General features: G+C 33.7%; 1 protein-coding gene across 2 annotated transcripts; it reads right to left on the bottom strand.

The window, feature by feature from the left end:
- Positions 1-604: 604 nt before the first annotated feature.
- On the bottom strand, positions 605-14713 carry LOC104906292 (uncharacterized). Of its 2 annotated transcripts, none has more exons than XM_010695028.3 (10): positions 14586-14713; positions 14236-14487; positions 10250-10413; positions 9612-9710; positions 9388-9456; positions 9173-9313; positions 8976-9065; positions 5174-5341; positions 1189-1267; positions 605-1105 (listed from the first exon to the last, which is right to left on the bottom strand). In XM_010695028.3, exons 1-10 carry the CDS (start codon positions 14653-14655, stop codon positions 978-980), a joined length of 1260 nt encoding a protein of 419 aa, XP_010693330.1. In that variant the 5' UTR covers positions 14656-14713; the 3' UTR covers positions 605-977. The 2 variants fall into 2 exon arrangements, with proteins under 2 accessions (XP_010693330.1, XP_019107888.1); XM_019252343.2 differs by having other exon boundaries at positions 14236-14365; positions 14586-14699.
- Positions 14714-24622: the final 9909 nt, after the last annotated feature.

Raw genomic sequence — 24622 nt, 5'->3', positions numbered from 1 at the left:
TTACAATGGAAAACACAATTCCAAAATTAGTTTTCCGTTGTTTGGTTCCATGTAAGAAAAATAATGAAAACGAAAGAAATATGAAAGGGAAAGTAAGAAGGTAGTGAGAGGAGTGTGTAAGAGAGATAAGGAAAATAATTTTCCCTTCATTTTGAAGGGAAAATGGTTTTCCATCATTGAGAGTGTAAATTTATACCAAGGGAAAATGGTTTTACACTCCTTTGCCAACCAAGCAATGTAAAACTGAAAATAGAGGAAAACAGTTTTCCAAAAAAACGTTTTACGCTCTACCAAACGGAGCCTAAAAGAAAACGATGAAAGTAAAAAACTATAGCGGCGGTCGTGACTCATGACATGTCAAACACACCAAATCAGAGGTCCCCATGCTCTTCAGGAGTCGGCAAACGCTGCTTAAGAAATTATCTAGCAACTAGCAAGTGGACATGACAAAAAAAAGGAGAGGAAGGAAAGTCAACAGTCATTATCCTGATTCCCAAACTAAGCCACTTGTTTTGGCTGTAATACAGAGCTCAATGTTTCTTTTTTTGTGAATAATCTGCTTGCTGTCCCCACGTTTCAAGATACAGTCTACTGAATGCTGATATAGATTTATTCTAAAATCTAGATTGCCTTTTGTATTTGTGGTAAAGGTTTACAATAAAATCAAGATACAGTCTAATGAGATTTACCACAAGCCATGAAATAAATGTACTTGGAAAATGTTTTTACATGGAATATTTTCCGTCAAATCTAACGGCCAAAGGTTATAGTGGAACAAAAAAATTGCCATGTTGTGCATTATAATCCCTGAAAAGCCAAAGGGAGATTAATATGCCTGAACCCATATTAATAGACAAGGGATAGATCACTGAAATAGAACGCTCCTGCAGAATTAAATCATTTATCACCAAAATTCGAACATATCTGGAAACTTTCGAACAAGAGACCGAAACTACGGAAGGAGTTCATCAGCATCTTTACTTTTCAACAATAAATTCCTGAATCTCTATCCCAGTGTGGCGAGCTCCGCCTTGCACTCTCAGCAAAACTTCATCACCAGCTTTCAGTGAAGTTACTGGAACTGCAGCCCTTTGAGTACCATGTTCTGCAGCCAAGAGTTGCATGGGTTATGCTGTCCCAAAAATAAGATCGGAGTAAAAAGATCAAGATAAGAGTTTTACTATTCACCTTCGGGAGGGGAAACGAATCCAACTGTTTCTGCATTCTGTAGGAGTATACTGTAAGAACTCTGATCAGATGAACTACCCTGCAAAAGGGGGGCAATAAACTTCAGCATAGAATTCAGAATCCAGATTACTCAAAGAAACTTCTATTAAGATACAATGGTTAGATCAAGAGAGGGGGGGGGGGGGTCCTACTTTAAAAACAGAAAATGAAGTATCAACTAAATTTTCATCGTCAAATACACCAGAGTAGCTCAAGTCGATTATTTTAAAAAAGATATGACGTCCAAAGAAAGCTGGAAAAAATGGTAGAAAGAACAAACTGTGGAAAAAGCACTTGTAGACCCTGCCAATTTCACTTCAATGGCTCTAAAATGAGGGTCCTAAGTCTCATGACTTGTGGGGATGGCGGGGATCCTTCCATTTTCCAGTTCCGTCTTCTTTCACTACCCTAAAGGACAAGCGGAATCCCATAGTTTTTAGCATGTTAAGCCACTTACTTCAAAAAGCTCATTTACGCCAGACCAGAATATGGACATTGACCTAGTGCTCTAATTCCAAATGTAACAGTTTAGAATTTAATTCCAAATGTAACTTAAGCAAATTTATCATCATATAGAAGAGAAACAAGTAGGCGGGTTAGAAACTTATAACTTACAAACCATAACACGAGTTTTTTGTTTTGATTTCTCTGACATATGTTTTTCCAATCTCTTTTATTTTTTGTCGTTTTACTTCCATGAAAAACTATAAGTAATATTCTGATTATCACTCATCTTATACTAATATATTTACGTTACAAATTGTAATTTTTTTAATTGCTAATATTTTGAAAACACTATATTTAGGCATTTAGCTAGTCATGGAGAAAATTGATCTTTATTTTATACTTTTCTATAAACAAGTTTGATAATTTCAATATGCCCCATCAAACTTGAATTGTCATTCCGAGTAATTCTTTCAGCTTTGTAAATGTGTCCAAAGATAAGGGCTTCGTGAAAATATTTGCAACTTGACCAGTGGCATTACAATACTTTAGCATGATGCTTGACTTGATCTCCAAAAATATGCAACCATGTATCAATAAATTTGCTTCTCCTATGTTATAGAGGATTTTTAGCAAGGTTTATTGCTAACACGTTATCAAAGTATACCATAGCACGCCCGTCTTGAACATGACCAAGTTCCTATAGGAATTTCTTAACCATAATGCTTCACGAACTGAAGATGAGATGCTATATAAACTGTTTCACACTTCATAAAGCCACAAGGGGTTATTTTTCAGAACTCCAAGTAATAGTTGTACCTAGATAAAATGCATATCCTATTGCACTTTATTTCTCCTCTTGATCTCCACCTCAATTACTATCAAAGTAACCAAACAAGTGTGTTTCATCACCATAAGAATAAAACATTCAAAATCTAAGTTACCTTTAATATACCTTGTTATTTTCTCAAATGTGCACCAACAAGATTCTTTAGGTGTTTCCATATATCTGGTGTTGAACCCAACTCCAAGTACAATATCAGATCTAGTGATGTTTAAGTAGAAACTTCGAACGGACTTCAACTCACTCGACTTTATACAAGAGTCTAGTTGGAAGCTGGAGATACTTAACCATCACCTGGTCTAATAGTCACTAGATATATGGATATACCTAAAGAATCTCATTGGTGCAATGTAAAAAAAAATACGGTATATCAAGAGTTCCTTAAATATTGGAACATTTTATTCTTATGGAGATGAAAAACACTTGTTTGGTTACTTTGATAGTGATTAGGCTAGAGATTAAGAGGAGAGAAAAGGTAAAACAACATATGCACATTATCTAATATTATCTAGGTCCAACTGTTTTTACTTGGGTTTTTAAAAACAACCCGTTGTGGCATTATCAAGATGTAAAGCATTATGATTAAGAAATCTCCTACGAAACTTGTTCGTGTTAAAAGAGAACCTACTATAGTATAATGATAACATGTCAGCAATTGCTAAAAATCTAGTAAAACTTGGGAGAAGCAAATATGTTGATACTCATTTTCTCCAAAATTAAATTAAGCAAGGAATAATCACGTCAAGTATGGTAATACCATTGAGCAAATTCAGATATATTTACGAATCCCTTCTGAAAGTTAGAATTTCTACGAATGAAAATACAAGTTTGAGGGGATATGTCGAAAGTATCAAGCTATTTAGAAAAATATAAATAGTTCCTCCGTTCTAAAATAAGAGAAACACTTCTTTCAAAAACTTCTCACATAAATCAAAGAAGTATTTCACTTATTTCAGAAAGGAGGAAGTATTAATTTTCTCCATTACAGCTAAATAGGAGTATAGTGTTTCCAAAAGTATTAGTAGTTAATAAGCATCACAATTTTTAATGTAGATATTAGTAAAAGATGAGTGATTATCACAATTGTAATATAAATATGCAATATATTTTTCATTGGATTAGAGAGACAAAATGGAGAGAAAAACATATACAAATATAAAGAAACTCACATAAGAAAAATTATTAAAATGAAAGGAGAACTTTTTGTTATCTTGTGTTATAACCCATATTTGTTTCTCTTTCTATATTCTAGCAAAATTGTTCGAGTTAAGAATTTGTAAATTCTAAACTCCTAAAAAATTTAGACATCAAATGTACATTTAGAAACAAATTTTCTCTTTCTTTCCTTGTTCTTGGGTTAATAAATTATATATTCAATTTCCAATAAATCAGTTGGTAAAACTAGGAATAAATCAGGTTGGTTCCGTTCAACAAAACCTGAACAAAAACACATCAAAGACATTACAGGGCGCAGCACCTAGCTTACATATTGAAACCAACAATATCCAAAAATGATCAGGTGCAACAAGGATGCACTTAGGAAGGTTTACCCTTGCACCTCATCATATGTTTAAGAAGAAAACCCTATTTCAGAGCAGATAGCAACTATTCATTGTCATATACTTAACTAGAACATCCGATTCAGTATCAGTAACAAAATCTTACTTTCTCCTTTCTGCCCATCGCTATCTGACGGACAAACCACTATCTTTTATCAGTGCAAGACAGCAGCAACTCAATATACAAAACTATACAATATATGTACTAATGTGAATCCCCTTAGCTTTTCCTATTCAGCATCAGTTTGGTTACGAAAAACTATTTGCTTAGTCTCTGCTAGATAGCAAGTAAATTTATCAGATTTAAACCTTTTCACAAAGCCATTGCAACTCGACTGCTAAAAATCTATCCATCTCACTGATCTCTACCAGTTGCCGCATTCAAGTGAGCATTTGGAAAGAGGATGCTCAACATGCTTATCAACAAAACCAGATAATCCACAGACCACAAGTCAGTTACAGAGTTCTTCAACGTTACTAATTTACTTTAGTGCTCAGTCTCCACAAAATTAAACATATACTTACTTTAAATACTTTAGTTCCTTTGAATTAAGTACTTCAAAGTTTAAATAATTTTTTCGCTTTCTACTCAATTTTTAGACTGTAACTAACAACTTCATTTAACAATAACTACTGCCAGTTTATTTTCGGTCGATGTATACAAAAGAATTGACTGTAATTTTATTTAATTTCTGTCCCAATTTCTTTTATTTTAAGGGTTGCAGGTGGGGGTGAGGAACAGCTGAGTGCTTTATGAATGTCCCTAAAGGTGCTACTGCACTAGACCATGGATGAAAAAGGAAACGAAAATTGCTTATAACCTAGGCACGCCCAAACTGGAGGGATTGATTTTCATTCTCTCAGCACCTTTCATCTCTATGCTTCACAAATCTCAACATATACTAGAAAGACCTTCAGAAGTAATGGTTCAATCAACATGTTGAACACAAAAGAGAAGGTTTAGTGAGAAACTACTTAGTGAATTTTTCGTTTCCCTTTCTCAAGTGTACAATGCGACTACATCAATAACTGTGAAAGACATGAGAGATCACTACTATGACAACTTACAGAGACAAATTTCGGGAAGATAAGCACCTACCTTTGCCTCTACAATAACCAATGGTCTGGTTTCTATTTTAACACGGCCCACAATTGCAGTTCTTTGCTGTCCATTCTGGTCAACCACAAGCACCTCTTTCCCTGCTTTTAGCTCGGACAGGTAGCAAGTCTTTCCACCAGGGATAGCAACATATGAATGTACAGGTCCCTGAAAACTTACAGGCACAATAAAGTAAGTTTGACATACATATCGGATACAGCTAGCAAATGGCTTTTTCAGACAATATACAGTTTTGGTTATTCCACGTGGTTGCACTGTGTGTAAGGAAGTTTAATGAGTAAATCACATAAAACTATTTTGTGTTGCAAGGTAATATTTGCATGAATTTTGGTGGAAATGGACTTTCAGTCAATTATGCACGACAATTCAGATATTCTTCATCATCATAAGAGATTATTCAGGGAGGAATGAGCCAAAAACACCTCATTAACACCTGGGCCGATCTGATGTCAGAACCAGTTCATTAAGAACTGAATAAGTTCCAGAAAATGATTGGAGGATTAGAACATCATTGCAGGACCAGCAAATGATCATCATTATCAGGAAGCCATACCTCCCTAATACTTTGAAATGCTAAATTATATTTGGTTTTGGTCATACAAATTATCAGCTTTAGTTTGAATGAAATACAAGCTAGCACGTAAACACTCCATTAGGTTATTCTAAAAATTTCAGAAAACATGCTCGGCTTTAAAGAGCAATATCCTCTAGCACAAAATTCCAAATAAGAGCGCTTTCTGCATTCAAGTTAATAATTAAATTCTGCTTTACATTTTATCAAGTCTCGTCTAAAGAAGATCTTTAAATAGAAAATTTTTAAGTCGTAGTCAAGCAACCTTTCTGTTCATTGGACAAAATTGTAAAATTTTATAGCAAAAAGAGGTATGCTAGTCTATTGGCCTTTGGCAGCTTTCAGTGATGTGGCATATGACTTGTTGGGTATGATAAGGATGATTGTCGTCATATAAGTGTTCAATAGTAGCATATTGCTTGGGTTAGGAACCCTTTTGTGCATTTTTTATGTATTTACTACCTCTGTATTTTTTTAGTTGCATGCTAAGAATTAACATAGAGTTATAGATACATGATTAGGTTGTTCATCTCCATCAGCTTCTTTCAAGAGCACCAACATGTCATCAAAGCACCAAGGTCGGCCATCCAAAACCTTCAACATGTCTCTCCAATGAAAAAATTGGAACGCATAGAGGTTTGGGTTTAATACATGAATAACCAGTGTATAGGTGCCCACACCATCGTGATTATGTGTTTGAAAGCATCCGGACTATAAGAGCGGTGTGTGAGTAATTTTCCCAAGAGGAGTAAGGAAGGTTTCAAATCTTTCGAATTAGGGTTTAGAGAGTCAAGTTCAAGGACTAACTCTTCTTCATCATCGATGCATAGTTTGGGACAAAAATTTGTGATCTCCTCCTACGTTACTCCGACACCCTATTCAACCTCGCGTGTCGACTCGACACGACGCGCGACACGACGCGCGACACGCCTGGAATTAGGCGTCGATACCCGTATCGGCAAAGTGTCGCCTATCGGACACCCATTTGACAAAACTAAGAAAGAAACACAGAGAAAATGGTGAAAAATACCTACTTTGTTGAAATTAGGGTTTACAAGGTAAACCCTAGATCTGCTAATTGAGGTCGAATTACACGAAATCTTCTCATAATTTGTTAGGGATTTTACTCAGGAGATCAAGCCGTGATGGGCAAATCAAAGAAGAACGGTTCGCTGCCATTGTTGCACAGTGAGAAGAGAAAGAAGAACGAAAGGGTGGAAGTGGAAGAAGAGATTGAAAATTGAAATAAAATACTCACTTTTACTCTACTTTCCAGTGCTAAGAGTAATAGGCAAATTTAACACCACGTGGATTGTTGTTGCCTATAGCTGTATACCACCACTCTTTTCTTTTTCTTTTCTTTTTTTACTTTTTTACTGCCTTTACTAATTCACATTAATAGATACTATTCCCTTTTGACTTTTCAACTCTTTTGACTTTTCAACTTCCAATATATTTTATCCTTTTTTCAAATCAAAGACCAAGTAAACACATTATAATACTAGTTCTTTTCTTTATAATTTTCTAAATATATTAGTATTGATTTTATTTTAGTATTGATTTTATTTTTATTAAAATAAAGTGTCGGAAATTTTTTCCGACACTTTCAATCATTGACGTGTCTAGAATATTGGTCAAGACACTCTATTGACCGTGTCGGAGTATCGGCCGAATTTTCGGAATAGGGTGTCGGATCCTCCGATCCCTACTTGGATACGACACCCGTATCCGTGTCGGAGTAACATAGATCTCCTCAACCATAGCCAAGGAGGATATCGCCATAGCAGAGATCGGCCGGAATCGGAGGTTGCTATCAGGGGGGATAGAGAGGGTTCCTATCTTTCAAGGGAGAGGCGATTTTTTATTTTAAATTAGTTTGATACTCGTTTGAGTATTTTTTTTATTTTAAATTAGTTTAAGATAGAGAACATGTGGCTTAAGAGGTGTATTTAGGATTATCAAAAGTAATGAAAAATGTGACAATTTCCTTGAATTTTTTCTTGCCTAAGTAAAAAAAATTCCCTTTCTTTCTCATCATTCTGATGCATTTTTAGGTTATTTATCTCATGTTTTAGTATCATGTTTTCATAATTAACTTTCATGTGTAGTACTCCAATCTAGATTAAATGTTCATCTTTTCTTTAGATTTTCTGATTTTTACTTTCACCTCTTTTACATTATGCTTATGCTATAAGATGTACTTGATTATAGATGGCTTGCTTCCTTGATTTGTGTTGATGCTAGATTTCTATGTTTATGATGTTAGTCTTCCTAGACTAATTAGATATATGTATGAATTCTTCTAATGGGTAATATGTGTAATTTCTTAGCTAGGATTGGGGGTATGCCTAATCATATTTCCATTCATTTTCAATGTGTTAGAACTTACTAGGATCAATATGCTCGGGATTCGTGCATGTTCAATGACTTAGATGATGCGATCTGCATCACTCCCGGACCATTTTAACACCCCCTAATAGTTTTTTTTTGGGTGGATGACCTTCATGAATGATTCAATTGTTGGTTTCTATTGCTTGTTGAATTATATTGACTAGGGTTTTATATCAATTATTAAACTTAGCCTAGTTAGGTTAGAATTCCTTCAAATATAGGCTTCCTTGCTTAAATTAGGACTCTAAATTCTCTAAACAAGAATTCAGAGGTGCTTAGGATTGGTTGTTCCCTTTACGCTTCCCACTTGCATGTTAATCCCCCGTGATTCCACTTGACACTTGGATCTGATTTGTGGTTGTGGTGTTTCCCTTATTTCTAGTACTTGTCATTTATTGTTATCAATCGAGATCATTTTTATATGTCTAGCTTAATTTTAATTGTTTAGCCATAAATCTTACCCTGTTTTAGACCTAGCTTGCTTGTAGTAAATTTACCTTCGTGAGACCTCCGATCCGTGAGGTTCGACCCTTGCTTATCACTTGATTAGTTTAGGTGGGTAGTTAGGTTATTTGAATTAAAGGGTTAGCGATGACCTAATCTTTTCCTTATTCAGAAGCACGAAAAGATCTATAACAAAAGTGCATAAGCTGATCGCTGATATAGAGGCTAATGGAAAACATGAAGAAGCTTTCTCACTCAATATTGAAGGTTATAATTTATTTCGAAAGCAACCTACTAATACTTCTAACATAAAGTTTGATTACCAAAGAACTCAAACAGCAAATACTGACAGGCACTACCTAATGCAGGACTCACCGCGTTAACTCGAAATGGTCGACTAGCAATGTAATCAGTCTCCAGGCACTCCGAGTGAACAAGAAAAAGTCCTCGAGCAAAGGAACCCACCTAAGTCACAATTCTGATTCTGAACGTCAATTTAGAAGAACATAACAATATAAGAAATAGACAGCATGAAACAACATATGGCAGGAGATAAAAAGAAAAGGACAGACCAGAAGTCCTTCTCCAGGCTTCATAAGACTACAGAGATCCACACAAACACGATCCCCCATTCCAGCCATATGTATTTGATTTACAGTTGCTTTTGTCAATGTCAAACAATTTTTGGTTTCAATCCTCCTGTCAAGATATTCCTGACAACTTCAACCATGATTTGGCATTCACAATAGTTACTTGTCAGCATTAAAGACACATTTAGCAAGCTTACCTTCAATTTGAGAACTGGATCAATATCCTGAACTTTTAAGACAACACCACCCAGACCATGTTCTAGAGCCTAGAAAAACATTTGCAAGCAACAAAATTAGAAGGAAACAAGTTTCCTAAAAATTAAATGTTTCAACAGCAGAAAGCATCATTTACTTGCACTTTCAGAGCAAGGATGATGATTGTAAGACAAGGTTTCAACTTTCGTGAACATTGGCTGTATACCTCTAGGAAATTTTGAGCCTCCATGGCAGTTTCAGCAACAGCTAAAACTCTCTTGTCATTTCCTTGAATAGCAGCAATGATATTTTCTGCAGGTATCACCTAAAGATACAAATTTAGATGAGATAAATTCTCTCTCAATCAAGGTATATTGCATAAACCAGCAACTAAAATTCAGAGATAATAATGTACTAAAGCACGAACTGTAGGGTGCACATGTACCAATGACAATGTCTAAGATGTGACCTTGAGTCATCTATAAGAGATTTATGGCTTGTCCTTTAAGGCTTTAACCAATTCTTGATGCAGATGTAAGAGGAATATTTGGAAGACTTAATTCCTTCACAATTCTAGACTACAATGCAAATGTGGGATTAGATAAAAATATCTAGATTATCATACAAAGTGTAACTTACAGGTTTTTAAATTGTAGCGGATGCTAAATTACCAAGGTGAGCATACTGGAAACATATATATGACAGACAATTGCCCTTGTATTAAATTTGTCGCAAAAACATCTTGCCAATTGCCAGAAACTAAAAGTTGCAGATTCTCAAAACTAGCTATGGGAGAAAACGAATGGCACTGCATATAGTCTAAGTTCTTAGATATAAAACTATTATTGTATGCAGTGAGCATACCTGCCAATCTAGTAAATGAATGACAGTGTTCTCGGAATCATTTATGAGAAGCATCTGTTCTAACTGTTGAGGAGATGATATCTGAAAGAATGAGGCTACACTTCTATTCTCCGTGTCTAACAGTGCTCCGTCTTTGAGATACAGAGGATTTATCAATGCAATTGCTGCATGATATAAGCACCAAACATAGAACATTCAAGCACTTTTCCAGATGTATTACCACAGGATAGAAGCAAAGAGAAGTGCTTAATGAGAAGCACAACTAGAAAACCTAATGTAAAACTTAGAAGATCAAGACAATTGTGAAACCGCAACTCAGTTTCCTCTATGATAAGAGAGAGAATAGAGCAGAACTACAAGCGCAAACAGATTTAAAGTGGTTCACCAATGTGACTATGCCCACAAACATACATACAGTGTAGATGTAGTGTTAGATGAGGTGGAGAAATTCTTATCAGAAACCTAGCTTGCACAAAAACGCGACACAGGGAAACGCGAATTTCAAAACTGAGAAAACGTAATTTCTAACAATTTATTTAATGCTTTATAATATCAATGAAAACAAAATTCAATATAACAAACAAGTTTAATTTATGATATGTAATATTCAAACATGTTTCAAACTAATGTTAACCAATATAACTTAAAATAAATCCAAATAATAATAATTAAGTTAGAGTATATTAGCTAAAACCACTAAGGGAAAAATACAGATTCAAGATCCGGTTTATTAAGAGAAAGTTCGGCACACTCTAGAAAGGCGTTTTGATATCAAATTGATCACCACCTACATCCCACAATTTTGTCTTCCCAGCTTTGTATTTATATGTATTCCTTGATAGAAAACGCAGGTAAGTGTTAATCTTCACCAAATTTTCAGCTCGTTTTGGATTCAACCTATTTCTCCTAAGTGATTGAATAAACGAATATGTGCTCCAATTACATTCACAACATGAAGAGGAATTAGGTTGTCCAAGATATCTGAAGGCCAAAACTTGAAGCAAAATAGTGGATGAACCAAAGTTAACACCATGACATAGGATCCATGGTACCCCTAGTATACAAGTTCTCTCCGCGCCCTTGTACACTCTAGACTTGTATGAGAACATGATATATTCATCCATAGCTCGGGTAAAATCAGCGTCGTCAGAAAATAGTCTTCTAAAACAACTAATATTTATGTGTTTCTATGCGGAAGTACTCTGTTTGGATTTTCTTCAAGTCATACTTTACTATAAAACCTTCAAAAGAATAAGAAATATAGAAACAATCATTATCCATGTAATATTAAAACATGAGTATACTCAACTAAATATATAACAAAAAATTTACCTAGCATTTAATGAGTGAGCTAAAAAATTAAGAGGAGTGTTGCTTTTTGTCCAACGAGCTACAATAATGCGATGAACTACTTCAAAAAACTTGAAGTAATCACCATCATCTCTGAATCCTTCATGAGTATATAGATTACAATTTTCACATAGAGTCCCACATCTCGTATACTAAATGTAGACTTAGCTTATCTGTATCACAAACTCTTATCATTTCATAAATGGGTCCACTGAAGGCAAGAATGTAGTCTACTTTATCCCACCAGATATCATTCATTACTTTTTCTTTTACAAAACTTGTCTTGCCTTGATTATCCTCTTTGTAACCCCGTTCATTCTTCACTTATGACCATGGCCTCAAGAGAACGTCTAAGAAGCTTAAACCTCTTTAGCATAACAACCACTGAAGCAAAACGAGTATCATCACTGCACGTAATTTTAGAGAAGAAAATCGATTGAACATTGCTAGTCTCATAAAATGATTCATAATGAAGTTTTTCACATAAACTGCATCATCATGAACTTGAATAATCCAATGATACTCGTTTTGCTTCAATGGTTGTTATGCTAAAGAGGCTTAAGCTTCTTAGACGTTCTCTTGAGGCCATGGTCATAAGTGAAGAATGAACGGGGTTACAAAGAGGATAATCAAGCAAGGCAAGTTTTGTAAAAGAAAAAGTAATGAATGATATCTGGTGGGATAAAGTAGACTACATTCTTGCCTTCAGTGGACCCATTTATGAAATGATAAGAGTTTGTGATACAGATAAGCCAAGTCTACATTTAGTATACGAGATGTGGGACTCTATGTGAAAATTGTAATCTATATACTCATGAAGGATTGAGAGATGATGATGATTACTTCAAGTTTTTTGAAGTAGTTCATCGCATTATTGTAGCTCGTTGGACAAAAAGCAACACTCCTCTTAATTTTTTAGCTCACTCATTAAATGCTAGGTAAATTTTTTGTTATATATTTAGTTGAGTATACTCATGTTTTAATATTACATGGATAATGATTGTTTCTATATTTCTTATTCTTTTGAAGGTTTTATAGTAAAGTATGACTTGAAGAAAATCCAAACAGAGTACTTCCGCATAGAAACACATAAATATTAGTTGTTTTAGAAGACTATTTTCTGACGACGCTGATTTTACCCGAGCTATGGATGAATATATCATGTTCTCATACAAGTCTAGAGTGTACAAGGGCGCGGAGAGAACTTGTATACTAGGGGTACCATGTATCCTATGTCATGGTGTTAACTTTGGTTCATCCACTATTTTGCTTCAAGCTTTGGCCTTCAGATATCTTGGACAACCTAATTCCTCTTCATGTTGTGAATGTAATTGGAGCACATATTCGTTTATTCAATCACTTAGGAGAAATAGGTTGAATCCAAAACGAGCTGAAAATTTGGTGAAGATTAACACTTACCTGCGTTTTCTATCAAGGAATACATATGAATACAAAGCTGGGAAGACAAAATTGTGGGATGTAGGTGGTGATCAATTTGATATCAAAACGCCTTTCTAGAGTGTGCCGAACTTTCTCTTAATAAACCGGATCTTGAATCTGTATTTTTCCCTTAGTGGTTTTAGCTAATATACTCTAACTTAATTATTATTATTTGGATTTATTTTAAGTTATATTGGTTAACATTAGTTTGAAACATGTTTGAATATTATACATCATAAATTAAACTTGTTTGTGATATTGAATTTTGTTTTCATTGATATTATAAAGCATTAAATAAATTGTTAGAAAAAATTATGTTTCCCCATGTTTTCTCAGTTTTGAAATTTGCATTTCCCCGTGTCCCCTGTCCGATCCTGTGTCGCGTTTCTGTGCAGGCTAGTGGTGGTCAGGGTGGCCGTAGAGGCGATGACGGTGGCTAGGGGCAGTGGGTCGATGGTTGGTGTGGTGGTTCCAGTGGTTGGAGTGGTGGTTCTAATGGTGGTCAAAAGTAACCATTGAGTAGCAGAGAGAAAGGATAAGTAACACTAGAGGGTATGGGTTCTAGAAATAGAGGAGTTCGGGGGAAAGGGGAGGGTAAACGAAATTATTAACATGTGTTAACAAACAAGTAACGGACGGAATCAACATATTTTTACCCTTTTCTGAAAAACCAAACACCCCTTATTCTCTATCCATTCAATGAATTCAACCAAACATGGAGTAAATTAAAAAAAAAAAAAAGTTACATTTCTTTCTAATTCACAGCCAACAAGAAGTAGAATGCAAAATTGAGAATGAAAATGGTGTCCTCAAAAACCCAAACACCTAACCATATATCATCACACATATGACATATCCCCATTAACTTACCAAATTCAACCAAAAAGCAACTAGGGTTTTCCTACGACATACCCCCATGTTTTTCCGAATTATATGTTCTTCCCCTACTCTTTAAGAGAATTCTACATGCCACCCTTGTGTTTTTAAATCTGTACCAATGTTGCCCTTGCCATTAAATTTCCGTGAATAAATTAGTTTGTTTGTTTTTTCAATTTCGCCAATTCGAAGCAAACAAAACCATTGTGGACCTAAATTAAGAAGTTGCAAGCCACCAATTTCACTTAAAAAACCTCTATAATGCAGATTACTATACAAAATAGCAAATGTAGTAAAATAAAATAATTGAGCAAACTCACAAGACCAATCTTTAGCAAGGTCTGCAGAATTGGCGTCAAAAATGAAGGTGCTCCATCCTCTTTCGACCGCAGTTGTCATAACTTGCTTATTCTCTGTCCATATCCAAACCAACTTCGAATCTCCATTCGACTTATTATTTGAACCCATTTTCAAACAACAATTCGATACCAAAGTGTTTTTCTTAGAAGTAGGAAATATATTGTGCAATAAATAAGAATTTACAGTTTTTGATCTGCAATTTTGCCACTTCCCTAAGATTAATTGAGCAAATGCAGGAATTAAAATCAAGAACAACCTTTTTCAAAAGTAAAAAACGTGAATTTTTGCTCAGGTTTAACGAGGAGCTCACCTGGTATGAGATTAGGTAGCGGGAAAAGGTGTAGAACTTGGACAGACGAAGCACACAACGGGAAAGCCATATCTTCGACTCTCTTTTTTCCTCACGGTTATGCATACAAATATATCAAGTGATATTTTTGATGAAAAATAAGAGTCTAACCATCCATATACTATGATTTTGTTGTTTAATATTTCAAAAATATAATAAAAAGCTATGTTTAGATTTTAGTTCACCAGAAATTTTCTAATCTATACTTATCTGATCTAATCTGAATTTATTTTTTTTGATTTGATCTAATCTGGACTTAATTTTCTGATCTGAACTTATTTTTTCTAATCTGATATGATTTACAATATCTTATCTTTTGTAAAATATATTATTATTATATTATTATTTTGTAATTCATTATTATGCAATACATCATAAGATCTTAATATAGTATTATTATCATTTTATTTCTATCACAACTTTTATTAATAATAGTAATTATTATTGTTATCATTATTATAATAACGACAACAATAACTATAATCCTAATAATAATAATTATTACCAAAAATTTCTATTATCTAAGCCAAGGGGAGCTATGGTGTGCCCTTTTGAAAATACTTATGTACCCTTAATCTCACATAAAATAATTAAGAAAAGATTTTCTAAATTTTTTCCTTATTTACAAATATGGATAGTAAAGAAAAATATTAGATTACTAAAAGGAAATACATAAAAATGTGTAAAAAGAGAAAATTCACAATTGAAAATATAGATTGATGATTAAATCGATTTTCAAATAATTATAAAAATAAAGATTCAAAAGATTCTTACTACCCAACCTCTCAGTTGCAATAACAATAAATAAAATGCATTAACAAACCATAAAAGAATTAGAAAACGTAATTAGAGAATATTCATTTTCTAAATTTTATGGGAGCACAATCAGTTGGCCTGGGATAATAAATAATTAATAATATAAAAATACATCATCAGATAATATCAATTTATAATTTTTTTTATTGAAGCACTACTCACCATAGTATGCCTAAAAAGTAAAATCTCTTTTATCCAGTGAAATTAAATTTAGCAACTACTCATAAAATACGCATATGAAATATATATATGTATTTTTAAATAAATAACATAGCATAACTTATACGATAACATATACTACCTTGACTTAGTCCTTTCTGTAAAACATTACTCTTTACACTAGCAATGAAAATAAAAATAACACTCATCAAATATTCACCATAAACATTACACTCTTAAGTTATTTTTTTTGACACTTTTTGATGTTACTATTAATACTAATATACTATCGCATGCCTCGAGTGCATATATTACTAGTAATTCTATAACCTAAGTCATTAATTTATAAGACCACTTCTAAAATGTTTCACACTTTCTCTTTAAAAAATGTTTCACACTTGAGAAGTTGGCAGACTCGACTCATTTTTTTCATATAAAATAAAATAAGATATACAAACAACTATGAAACAACCTAAGTAGTACTACTAATTTCTCTTTTACGTTGCACACCATGCCTCCCCTAGCCCCCTCATTTGCTCTGTGAACATTGATATTTTCATTTTTTTAAAAAAAATTCTTTTTGCAAAAATTCTCTCTCCATTATTTTAAGTTTTTTTAAAAAAAATAAATCAAAAGCTCCTATTTTGCTCTGTGAACACAGAGTTTCCTTGAGCACAAACTTTTTACATTTCAAAAAATTGACTTCTCTTTTTGTATTATATCAATGAATGTGGTTTCCCATGTATTGACTTGTTAGTTGGTTGGAGGACAAACATAAATTCTACTGTCAAATTTAGGTATTGCCTGAATTTTCCTCTGCATCAAAATTGGTATAAAAGCCAACTAGCTTATGGAAAATTGATCTCATCCCTTCCTCAACCCTCCTGAGATCCATTCAAAATCAGAGTGCAAACAAAGGTTTTTCTCCTTTTCTGACGACGAGTCTCAAAGGTTATTGCTTAGAACATTTTCGATCTTCCTTCATCTGTGAGGTTAGTAGTACTCTAACTTCTAGTTTATTATATTTTTGGATCATTGAGTAATGCTCATAGATAGATTATTGAATTTGTAGGTAAAACATTGATATTTGTGTTTGTTGTTTTAGAAATAAATTCTTGATGTTGAATTTGTAGTTTTTCATCATCCCTATGTGTGCATTTCACCTTCCAATTGCTGAACTATGTGACTGAGTAATGCTCGCAAGTCGCATGCCATCTTTTTCTTTTTTCTCGTGTTACATCTCTCTTTTTTATTAGGTTGTGCTACAAATTAAGCAATTGGAATATGCCAATAAATGGTGGTAGAATATGCATGGTGTTCATTGTTCAGTTGTGAAATTAGTATTGTTTTGTGGATGGCAAAATAAATTACTTTGGTGTTGGTTTTTTTATATATTAATTGTTCTGGAATAAAGTGCTTTTTCTCTTGAACTATTGTATTACTTGTTTGGATCTTGAATAATTTTTGTGTCTTGCTTAAGCGTTTCATACCAACAATTTGATTTTCATTTGTAATTAAAATCATTACAATCGTTATACTATTTGGCTTGATGTTCATAGAAGCTGTTAATTAAAAGATAATGTTGGGGCTGATTTTTGTTATTTAATTTGCGTAGAGGTGCTAATTTTTATTATTTGCTAATCCAGTAATGTTGCTATCATTTTTTCGTCAAAAAATAAATCTACAGTTTTGTAGTTTAGTTTGCCTTTTTAATTTCTTGCACTCTTTTGTGGGTTATTTGACAAAACTATGAAAGAATGTATAAACTAATATTTAGAGTTTGTATTATAATAGTTGTAATGGGCGAAAGGGTGCCATGGTCCGACGATATTACTGAAATATTTTTGGATATATGCATTAAGTTCAAGGTGGGTGCGTTCTCAAAGGTGAACTGGGATAAAATAGTGGTTAATCTAAACATGAAAAGTGAGAAGAATTTCAATGCGAAACAAGTACGAAATCATTAGGATGATTTACGCAAAAAATTTAAGATTTGGAATGTAATGGAACTCAATTTCAATCGCAAGGCATATGGGTTTCTTTTTGATTGGCTATATCCGACACATATGGCGTTTCTTCAAAAGACTATTGCCAGTTGGGCTGACAGTCCAGAGGTAAGCTGCCTTTTCTCTTAACGTTAAAGTGACAATAGATTTGAACTTGCAGAGTCGTGACTTCATCTGATTATTTGGAAATTAAGAATTGATTCTTGATTACATTTGTACGACTAACAGAAAATTGTGGAATTTCAAAAACTTGTTTTCGTCGATAATTATCATTTATGTACATATTATTTTTGGTAACCCCCTCATATTTTCTTTTAAATTATTACTTTCTCCGTTCATTTCTTGTTACAACACTGAAATTTTTACATTATTCATCCTTCATCTTTTAACTACCTCCAACATATCCATGAACTTCAACTTCATATCCGCGACAAATCTCAGAATCTCCAACGTCTTGAAGCTCGGCGCAACGAGCTCAATTCTCGAGGTCTCCTTTTTCTTCTCTTCTAATCATAAACCCTAATTTTATTTATTCTTGCTGCTTTTTGGCTTAATTTTACTTCATGCCTTGTAATTCTTTGAGTTGGTTGGTGGTTCTGTACGTTTTTTTTTGTTTTTTTAATTCGATTTCTACTAACTATTTAAGCTGAATTGAGTAACTTCCGAATGTATGTTGTTGTTGATTTTGTTGGAGAATCGATTGAATTAAAACTTGTAAAAGGGTGTTTGTGATGCCTCAGCTTGTGAGAGAGGGAGCATCTCAAATACTCACCACCTTTTGTAGCTTGCTAATACTTTTCAATATAATAAAATCCTTCCTTATTTTCTCTTCTATTTTTCTACTTACCTTTCTATGATGCTGCCTTGATATAGTTATGTTGGTGATTGTTGTCGTTTGGCCTTATTTGGTGAACTAAGTTGATCACAGTTTTTTAGAACATTATGTGATGTGCTGCAATCAAGTGAACTTATTGTGTAAGATATTCCTGTTTTCTGTTCTTATTTGTTCTTGATTTCCATCACGCAGTTTATTCAAGAGGTCTACAGAGCAACAATTCTTATTGAACCAGGTATGTGTCTGTCTTCTGTCATGAGTGAGTAAGTTATCCCATCAATTGAGTGACTGTTTTGACTTGATTATAAAGTGAGCCAATGTATTTGCTTGCATTATTTTGCCGTGTCCAAACTTTTATTATATGGCAAGTAAAACTGTAAAGGACTTCGTCTGAACGCCTTGGTGAACTTGAATTAGTTTAAACACAGTATATTGTATTTGAATTAGTCTGAATGCCTTGGTAAAACTTGTATGATCAGTATCATATTATAAGTGTTAATTGATCTTTTAGCAACTGGTTATTAGATTGAAATCCATTTGTGGAAGTATAGCTGGCTACATATTGAGGGCATGTCTGAGGCTACTTATAAAAATGTGTTACTTTTCTTTAAATACCCTTGTTTAATATAACATGGAGAGTCAGTGGATCAAAATCTCGTTGTAACATCCTCAAGCTATTGGGAAAGGAGAAGCTAAGAACATACTGGGACTGACAGAGCTAGATATTGATGGGAAACATTACTTTTGTGAGACAAGGGACATGAGTCGGCCATACCCTAGTCGGTTTCCCTTGGATCAACCAGATGATGAATTTGTTTGGAATGGATGGTTGTCCTCCCCTTTCAAGGTCAGAGGGCTTCCTCAACACTATGTCATTCTTTTGCAGGTATAATTATCATAGTTTTGCCATTAGTCCAATTTTACACTTAACACAAATCAGACAATTGCTTTACTATAATATGGCTAGCGACCAGAAAACATCATGGTCTATGTCACTTGTTGGCCCCCCTTTTTCTGTTGAGTGTTGTTGGCTGGTCTATGTCCCAACTCTATATGCTTATGTTTCCATGATTACTGATTTATAGGACACATACTTTGAGATTGTGAAGCCTGGCATCTCTGGAAGGTTATATTCGTCGTTGGGTTGGCTTGTGCATATGAACTTCGAGGCTAAGAACAAGGATGATCCTGATGTTCCAGTTCAGATTTTCTTTGCTGAATTTTTATTCTTTTCAATGTATATAGTTATAGTTGAGTATGATATTAAAATTAGGGTAATGTTATATGTAGCCCTAAGGGTTACATATAAGCATTAAATACATGTCTTAAAATGGAAACAATTTATGAATTCATGATAAAATTTCACATCATTTGAGGTAATAAATGCTTGATTCAAATTTTTATTTATATTTTAAGCTTCTTATACATAGCCCTAAGGGCTATATATATCATTTTCCTTAAAATTATAGTAAATATTTTTATGTATCTAATTATTTATGTTTATGCTTCAATTGAGCATAATATGCTTAATAAAATGATTATTGATATATATATAATTGATTTTGTATTGGTTAATAATGAAAAAATGCAAAAAAGAATTATTATTTTTTCCGATTTTTTAGGTGGTCAACCGCTGCGGTTTTGACCCAAAACCGCAGCTGTTAATCATTTACTGTTGCGGTTTAGGACCGCAGCAGTTAATATTTGGTTAATAATGTGGACCAAATTTGCATCAGTAAGTCCGATTTTGACCGCATCAGATGGGCTTTTTTCCACTAGTGCAAGGTGAAGGGTTTATATACCAGTGTATGCAATTCTTGCATCAAAGAGATAATGCTGAATTTTTCTTGGGAGTTCGCTCTAATGAGCAGAAACTCATGTTCTTGAGAACGACATTTGCATGTCCTTCTAATGAAGCTTATATTCCTCATCCTTATGATAAATCTACTTGAAGTGTTGAGCTTAACCTTATTTTAAGTTTGGATTTTTAATGAGTTATCTCTACTATCTAGTATTATGAGGTATTATGCTAGTATTAATTTAGGTACTATAGAGCTACTATTTTGTATGACCTTTAAGTTTAAGTAGCTTGATATGATGTTATTGCATTATGTTAAATTTTGTTATGGAACTTTTAAGCTTGATTTGCCAATATTATGACCTTTTATATTTCAATTATTTGTTTGTTGCAATTTCTTAAGTCTATACACTATTATGAGTTGTTCAATTATGATGCAATTTTGTAGAATGGACGCTATGATTCGGATTTATGTCACAATCATTGCATTAGAGGAGTTGAAGAAATTACTCACACTAATTGAAAGATTACCTTTAAGGATAGGTGGAGAAGGTGGTAGTGAATATATACATAGATTGTTACATGCTCATGCCGATCTATTTAAAGAGCAATTAAGATTAGATAGAAACATATTTTTACAACTTGTAACTTGTTTATCGGGAAAAGAATTATTATCAAGTGGTAGATTCATCGAAGTGGCGGAGCAAATAGGAATTTTTCTATATATTATGGCTAAAGGAAGTTCCTATCGTGATGTTGCTGATCGATTTCAACATTCAATTGCAACAATTGGTTTCTATTTCAAACAAGTATTCAAAGCAATGGTTCATCTGTCTACTGAGATCATAAGACCATATCAAGATTTGAATGAAGTGCCGGCACAAATAGCGCAAAACCAACTATATTAGCCATTCTTTAAGGTAACATTTCACACCATCTTATAATTTTACACTACATTACTTGGCATATTATATCTTCTATTTAGAATGGCAATAACGCATTGTTTGTTGTGATGCTTTAAGGATTGTGTTGGAGCTCTAGATGAGACTCATATAAATGCACTTGTAAGCGATAATGATGGTATAGCATTTCGGGGACACAAAGGAAACAAGTCGTGGAATGTTTTGGTTGCATGTTCGTTTGATAGATTATTCACATTCGTCAATGTTGGATTTGAAGGGAGTGCTCATGATATCACAGTTTGGAGTCATTGCTTAAGTGAACCAAAATTTCAATTTCCACACCCCCCTGCAGGTATGAATTAGTAAAAAGTTTGTTTTACTGCAACTATAATACAAGAAAAAAAAAATTTACATTCTCATTTTTTAACAGGAAAATACTATTTGGTAGATGCTGGATATCCAAATACTATTGGATACTTGAGTCCATTTAAAGATAAAAATATAAGATATCACATTCCCGAATTTCGAAATGCCCCCCCCCCCCACCAAAAGGCATGCTAGAAAACTTTAATTATCGTCACTCATCTATCCGTACTACGATTGAAAGATGTTTTGGAAATCTTAAAAAGAGATGGAAAATATTGTCAAACATGGATGTCCCTATCAATTGGCCATTATGGTTTCTGCATTCACACTCCAAAATTTCATCCGATTTTATGAGTTGGATAACCGATTTCAAGGACCGTAAATATTGCACCAAGTATAGTAGAGCATATTGTGATATGTTCAATGACTTGCGCAAGAAAGAAATAGATATGGTGCAACTTCAAGTAGCTAGAGAGATTTGGAATTCGGTAGGAAGAGGTATACCGGATCTAAATTTATAATTTGTATCTCAAACTTAGCTTATTTTAAAATATAATCCGAACTTAGTAGTTTCGTTGTTATGAATTTGAGCTATCATATTTTATATATTTCTTATTTTTGCGCCAATCTTATGTTCTTAGCACGTGGCTTTTAATTTTCTATTATTTAATAATAACAAAATAACTTAAAATAATGATAACAATGACTATAATGATAACAATTACCAATATTAATAATTAATAAGTGCAACAGCAACAATAATAATCCTTTTGAACAAATGTACCAGTAAATACTTCCTTTGTTTCAAAATAGTTGCACCATTTGGCATTTGGTCACTATTCATGAACCAACTTTGACAAGCCTTCTCTCACCATTATATAAGAAAAAACATAGTCAAGTGAAATCTGTTAAATTCGTCTCAATAGGAGGATTTTAAATATCAACTTTTTGTAATTTTTACTTATACGTAATTAAAGAGATTAACGTACAAAAAAGCGTCTTGGCAAAAATGAAAAAGAAAACGTTACAATTATTTTAAAACGGAGGAAGTAATAGTATTAATAGTAATAATGAGTTTTAAAATATAAGCATGATCGATCTGATCTGATCTGAACTTATTTTTTCTGATCTGATCTGATCTGAAATAAGCAAAAATAAGGTAAACTGAACATAGTCTTGTAATAATTATAATTAACTAAAAAAAATTAAACAAGTATATACATCTCTAACACTTTTATTTTCTTGTAAGGTGTTGTTTTCAAACTCAAATATTTCAAATTTTTTTTACTTATCACGCTGCGACATGAATTTTTCAATTTCTTAATGGACAAAAAAACGAAAAGTGGCAAAATAAATTATGAAATTTAAAAATAATAACATATTTTTTTATTGTAACTGACCCGAGGCATCGTCCGGGAAAAAAAAAACTAGTTAACTTATTACTCCTTGTACTTCCTCCATTTCGTTTTAAATGCAACAAATAGGTATTTTGTAAGATATAAAATATTCATTTGTTACATTTAAAACGAAACGGGAGAAGTATGAATAGTACTGCCTAGTCCCTTCTTACAATCTAATTTGAATCAAAATCGTTCACGTTAACATTAGTGTACATCAAGTCAAAAGCACATATTATTTTTGAAACTCACTATATCATTCAGAAATATATTATATTACCGATTAAATATATATATATATATATATATATACTATATCATGCAAAAATCACATCATTTTTTAACAATTCATTATATCAATGAAACACGCACTATATCGTGCATAGACTCACTATATCATTCACACACTCACTATATCATATGGAAACTAACTATATCATTTTCGAATTGCGCCAAGGTGATCCTTTATCACCCTTTCTTCTTGATTTAGTAGTTGAGTCACTAAAATCTTTTAATTTTGAAGGCTACCTCTTTGAAATTATGGGAGGGCATTGAGATTTGCTGAAATGGACCTAAATTGTCGCATCTACAATATGTCGACGACACTATTCTCTTCTCTTCACCATCTCAAGAAGTTATGCTAAACATCAAACAAACTTTGATATTGTTTAAGCTCGCTTCCGGCCTTCAAGTCAACTTCCACAAAATCATGATCATTGGTATAAATATGAGACCCGAATCAATCAAAGTGCTTGCGGACTCTCTTTGGCGCAAAACCGGCATCCTTCCCTTCTCCTACCTAAGTATCCCTATTGGTGGAAATCCTTCCCACTTAAATCTTTGGAATCCGATTATAGAGAGGATGGAAAAGAAGCTGGCTTCTTGGAAAGGTGGCTTACTCTCACTAGGAGGAAGGGCAACCCTTATAAAGGCATATCTTTCGAACCTTCCTCTATATATTACATGTCTTTGTTCCCTATTCTGGTGGGGATCGCAAATAAAATCATTAGCATTCAAGACAATTTCTTTGGTGCGGTTCTATGGAGAAAAAGAAATTCATATCACATGTTGCTTGGAGTCAAATAGAACTCTCCAAACAATTAGGTGGGCTGGGGATAGGTAATCTACACCAAATAAACCTTAGTTTGTTGTTTAAGTGGGTTTGGAGGTACCTCACAGAGCCGAGTTCCTTATGAAAGAATATAATTCAAGCAAAATTCAAGTATGGCCCATACTTCACAGCACAGGACCTTACAATACCAAAATCTGGTGGCCCATGGAAAGCAATTTGTTCCACCATCCTCAAGCACCAATAGAAAGACTCTATTGCTTGAAAAATCCGAAAAAAAAAACAGAAATGAGGCCTATTTGGGCCCAATCATTTCTGATGGGCCGCTTAGCTGGTCAAGACTAAACCCTCCTCACCAGCGTGGAAGCCTCCCAGTGGGGCCCACCTGCCTTAAATTTCGTGCTTACGTGGCAGGGAATGTCCTCACACTTTTCAACGCTTATAAATGCTGGGCAGATCCCCATTTATTGAGGTACGCAATCCCATACAATATACTTGGCAACATCAATTAATACAAAACAACTGACTTGATCGTCGGAGGGGCGATCCCGGATCCACCCCCGGGGTAGTCTAACTCTCGTTCGGTGCAGGTTTCCAAATAACCTTCGAGTATCAGGCCTTCACCAACCCTAATCTCGATCATTCCCATC

Source organism: Beta vulgaris, chromosome 2 (assembly GCF_026745355.1).
Source record: "Beta vulgaris subsp. vulgaris cultivar EL10 chromosome 2, EL10.2, whole genome shotgun sequence".
In the NCBI taxonomy this organism is placed as follows: domain Eukaryota; kingdom Viridiplantae; phylum Streptophyta; class Magnoliopsida; order Caryophyllales; family Amaranthaceae; genus Beta; species Beta vulgaris.
This window is presented reverse-complemented; position numbering and strand designations above follow the sequence as displayed.